At 42.2% G+C, this 4,941-nt stretch overlaps 1 protein-coding gene across 8 annotated transcripts in view; it reads left to right on the top strand.

The window, feature by feature from the left end:
• The window catches only part of Nek5 (NIMA-related kinase 5), a 66,756-nt gene that overhangs the window by 22,168 nt on the left and 39,647 nt on the right, over positions 1-4,941 (top strand). For 7 of the 8 annotated variants that reach the window (XM_013515767.1, XM_013515764.1, XM_013515766.1 and 4 more), the window contains 3 exons: positions 1,062-1,159; positions 4,487-4,570; positions 4,652-4,722. In XM_013515767.1, coding sequence (XP_013371221.1) covers positions 1,062-1,159; positions 4,487-4,570; positions 4,652-4,722 — 253 coding nt within the window. Of the gene's footprint in view, positions 1-1,061; positions 1,160-4,486; positions 4,571-4,651; positions 4,723-4,941 lie in introns of those variants that run through there. The other variant, XM_013515771.1, reaches the window with a different exon arrangement.

Genomic DNA, 4,941 nt, shown 5'->3' with positions numbered 1-4,941 from the left:
TTTTTTTTTTTTGAGACAAGGTCTTGTTGTATATTCTAGGCTGGCCTCAAACTTGTGGAGCTCCTCCTGCCTCCGCCTCCCATATGCTGGGGTTATAGATGTGTGCCACCATACCCGGCACTAGGTAGCATGGTTTTTACTATAGTCAGCAGCATGGTTGAATTAATGCCATATAAGTACGAGTTTATGCCCAAATTCAAGAAGGGGTATTAATTCTTCCTGGGGTATCGAGGAAGAGTAACAGCTGCTACTTTTATATCTGGTTTCTAATCTCTTGTAAGAATATATTAATAATAATAGTCAATATTTATTGAACCCATATAAGCATAGGCTTTGTTCTAAACATCTTGAGTAAATGAGCTCATTTAATCTTTCTACCAACCCTGAGGATGTTTCTATATTATTATTTCCATTTACAGATAAACTAATGAGCCACAGAGAAATTAAAGTAATTTACGTTGAATCCTAAAGCTAAGAAATGCAAGTGGTGGGCTGGATGGGGCTGTAGATTAGTGGTAGCATGCTGGCCTGGACCTTACCCCAGCACTGTGAAAAGAAAGATAGACAGAGGAAGGAAAGGAGGAAAGGGGCTGGGGATGTAGCTCAGTGGCACAGTGCCTGTCTGCCAAGGCCCTGAATTTAATTCCTGGTAACAAAAAAAAAGAGAGAAAAAAAAAAGAAAGGAGGAAAGGAATGTAAGTGGTAGAGTGGGATTAGATCTCAGTCCTTTTTTCTTTTTTTGGTGGAACTGGATACTGAACACAGGCCCTTTGCCCTGAGCTACAACCCCAGCCCCTTTTTATATTTTATTTTGAGACAGGGTCTCACTAAATTGCTAAATTATCCAGGCTGGGCTTGAACTTGCAATCCTCCAGCCTCAGCTTCCCTGAGTTTTGGGATTTCAGGCACTGGGCCCTGGTCCACCCTGATTTTATAGCCAGAATATTTAACTATTATGTTCTGGATTTTTGTTTTATATTTCCCATTTTCTGACTGTGAAAGGCAAAGTGTTGATAAATATCTCAAGTCCTTCCACTACCAACGGATGCCTTTTCTTACAGAGCGCCACAGGCTGTTTATCGTAATGGAATATTGTGATGGCGGGGACCTCATGAGAAGGATCCACAGGCAACGAGGAGTGCTGTTTGGTGAAGATCAGGTAAAAACATTTAATTTGCTTTTTAATTTGTGTGTGTGCAGGTTATTACATTTGGAATGTCATAAGTAGTAGACCACTTTTATATGAAGCATAGTTTTTCATAGAAAAATTCAAACCAAAATCTAGTGGGTTGATAGTCTTGGTAAACTTAGTCTAGAACATGTTTGTGGTTGAACTGAAATTGAGACTTTTCCCCTCCCCCTCCCTTCCTCTCTCCCTGCCCCCTCCTCTCTCCCAGCTTCTGTGTCCAAGGGACTGAACCCAGGGCCACACATATGCTAGACACTGAGCACTGAGCCACATACCCAACCCTTTTTATTTTGAGATGGGTCCTTGCTAAATTGGCCATGTAGGCCTCAAACTAGCGATCCTCCTGCCTCAACTTCCCGAATGGCTAGGATTACAGGGAAGTATCTCCAGGCCTCTAAAGTAAATCTTCATGCTAAAAAAGAATCCGAATATGTATGTTCTTTAGCTATTTTAGTGTAACATATTTAGAGCTACAGTTTTTTCTTTTACATTTTTTTTTTTTTAGTTCCAGGAATTGAACTCAGGACCTTGCGTTTGCTAGGGTGGTGCTGTGCCGCTGAGCTATATCCCCAGCCCTATTTTACCCTGTTATAAAACACCTTTTCACTTGGCCAAGGAGAAGAGCTGATTTTGTTAGCAATGCCTATTTAATTTCATTGGTTATTTTTGCTCTTATTTATGATGCTTGGGGTGGAACCCAGGGCCCTGGTGTGCTAGGCAAGCGGTGTGCCCCAGCCTGTCTCATCAGTGACGAATGACAGCCTCAGCCCCCATTTTTCCTTCACGCGAATACATTTTTCTTCTCTACTCCGACCCTCCTCGGGACCCTTGGGGAGCTGTGCCCGTGGAGGACACAGGTCTGTGTGCGTAGGCATCTAAGAGCGTGGTACCATTACCTCACACAGCACTCAGGAGTGGCTTCCCTAGCTTTCTTTGGACCATTTGTTTCTTTGTTTTATGATTTAAAAACATCATGCCCATATAATTTCCTCCTAGAGTTGAAGTTACACGTCTGTAACCGCAGCACTCCAGAGGGTGAGGCAGCAGGGTCTCTGTGAGTTCAAGGCCAGCTGGACTACATAATGGGGCCTTGCTGTCTCAAAAATCCGAACCAAAAAAAGTTGAATACTTGGAATGTGTGAGTGATAAAGAATCAGTATCTCTAACATCTGTAATATTAATCAAGCATTCTTCCTAAATTCATGTATTATATATTCAAATCCTTATTTACAGAAACTCTCCTTACTTTTTGCCTAGGTACTATTTTGCTGCATTTTATAAGAATGCTTTTCATGACAATTTTTTTTCCTTTTTTTTTTTGTTTTTTTTGAGACAGGGTCTTGCTTCACAGTTCAGACTGGCCTTGAACTCACTATGTAGCCCAGGCTGTTCTCAAACTCACAGTGATCCTCCTGCCTCAGCTACTGTGTGTGCAGGTTACAAACATGCACCACCATGGCTGGCTAATTTTTATTTTTTAATTATTAGTATTTGCAGTATATAGTGAGTACATTCATTATGGGGAGTTGGTACATGTACATAATATTAGGAAAAAATAGGAAAACACAAAGGCATGAGTTCACTGGTCAGGACAGTTTTATTCAGAACGGGGGCCATCCTGGCACTTGGAGCAGACCTGTCCCTCTCGCAGGCTGGAAGGTCTTCCACAGGGTCAGGAGCAGAGAGGGTCTGTGAAAGGGAGCAGCCAGCGTGGGACCTTGGAGGCGCAGAGTTCCGTGAGAGGAGCTGTGGCTGCCTGCCAGGGGCGAGGCTGGAGAGGGCCCCAGGCAGCGGCAGGTGCAGCCAGGAGCAGGGCTGAAGGGCGATGGGAGTTGTGGGTGTGGCCGTGGTTCCTGGGCCTCTGTAACCCACAGCTCTGAGTGCATCGTGAGCAGGTCTCCAACATGGCGGGCGGAAGGGGGTTTAAAATGGTCTCTAGTCAGCTAGGAGGGTGGGGGCCGGACTCCTTCACATACTTCTTAATTCTTTTTATTTCCCTTTCCCTCCCGTCTCTGCTCCCTCCCTCTACCTTGGTTTCTTTCCTACAATTTCTTTTGCTTTCAGGTTGTCTTAGTTACTTTTCTCACTGAGACAAAATACTCGACACCCACAAGATAAAAGAGGAAAGGTGTATTTCACCTCACAGTTTGTAGAGATTTAAGCCCAGAGTTGGCTGACTCCAAGGCAGGGTGGCATGGCAGAGGGGCATGGCAGAGGATAAACAGTCCATGGCATGGTAGAGCAGGCAGAAGGCAGCAAGCAGCAGCAGCAATCACAGCAGCATCAGCAACTGCCACCACCTAGCTTCTTTCTGTCCCTTATATTCTACCCAGTGTGTAATTGGTACTGCCCACACGCAGAGTGGGGCTTCCATTATCCACACCCTTAATCCTGGTATCACACGCTTAATCTACATTCACACACCCTAATGCAGCCACCTTCAAAACCCTATGAGTACATGAGACATTGGGGGAACATCTAGATATAAGCCTTAACACAGACTTTATTTCTGCATCGTTCTCCAAATTTACACAGTATAATTGGTGTACTAACATGACTGGTTGAATAATTATGAGGAAGAGACCCACGGGAACAAATATATGGTGCAATTTAAAAAATATAATATTTGAAGTACTAAAATCACACCTTTGTGTAACTTATTAATACTAATAGCTTTTATTGCATTTAAAATAGTAGATTTTACTGTTCTTCCTGTTATACTTTGAAGCCAGGGTCTTCACACTGAGCTACATTCTCAGCCCTTCTAAAAATCCATTTAATTTTGAGACAGGGGTCTCACTAAGTTGCTGAGTTGCCCAGGCTGGGGTGGAAGTTTTGATCCTCCTGACTCTTCCTCCTAAAATTATAACAATTTCTAACAACCTTAAAATTTTCCACTTCTCCCTGTCTAACACTCTTTCTGTCACCTTCTGTTTTATGCATAGAAAAATTCAGTGGCACCAGAGTCATTGGGGTATTAGGAATCATACACAAACACTGTACTTGCAGTTGATACCCAGTGTTAAATAATAAAAAGGAAGATCTTGAATGGCTTTTGTATCTCCCTTGCTTCTGTTTATTTTTTTCTGCATGTGGGATTCCCTTCTATATTAATGGTGCTTGGATTGCCCTTCTGCACCTCCAATTTTTTGGCTGAAAAGTGAAAATAATGTATGTATTGGCTTTGTTTTTCTAACCACACACAGTATATTATTTCCCTTTTTTATATGTTACCATGAAGACATTTTGATGACTACCACACAGTTGAATCCTTCTGTTCTGTGTTTTTCTCTGCAGATCCTGGGTTGGTTCGTACAAATTTCTCTTGGACTGAAATATATTCATGACAGGAAGATAGTACACAGGGACATAAAATCTCAGGTAACCACTCAGAGAGGCAGTGAAGACAATCATTCTTTTCTTGAAATATTTCCAATAACATAGCATTTTCTCCACTTTTAGAACATTTTTCTTAGCAAGAATGGAATGGTTGCAAAGCTTGGGGACTTTGGTGTAGCAAGAGTCCTGAATAAGTAAGAATTTTGAAACATTATTTTTCTTTTTATGCAAAACAGTATGTATTTTGAGGTACCACCAATGAAGAAACTATTACAAACTTGTTTATCTGAGCAACTGTAGGTAACTTTATATAAAAGTAGTGAATTATCTGGGTATGGTGCTATAGGCACCTCTCAAGCACTCTGGGAAGCCGAGACAGGAGGATCACAAATTCAAGCCCAGCCTGGACCCTG

The sequence above is a fragment of the Chinchilla lanigera genome, unplaced genomic scaffold, assembly GCF_000276665.1.
Source record: "Chinchilla lanigera isolate Chin_1 unplaced genomic scaffold, ChiLan1.0 scaffold00030, whole genome shotgun sequence".
Lineage (NCBI taxonomy): Eukaryota > Metazoa > Chordata > Mammalia > Rodentia > Chinchillidae > Chinchilla > Chinchilla lanigera.
The sequence above is the reverse complement of the archived record's forward strand: the minus strand, read 5'-3'. Positions and strand labels throughout refer to the sequence as shown.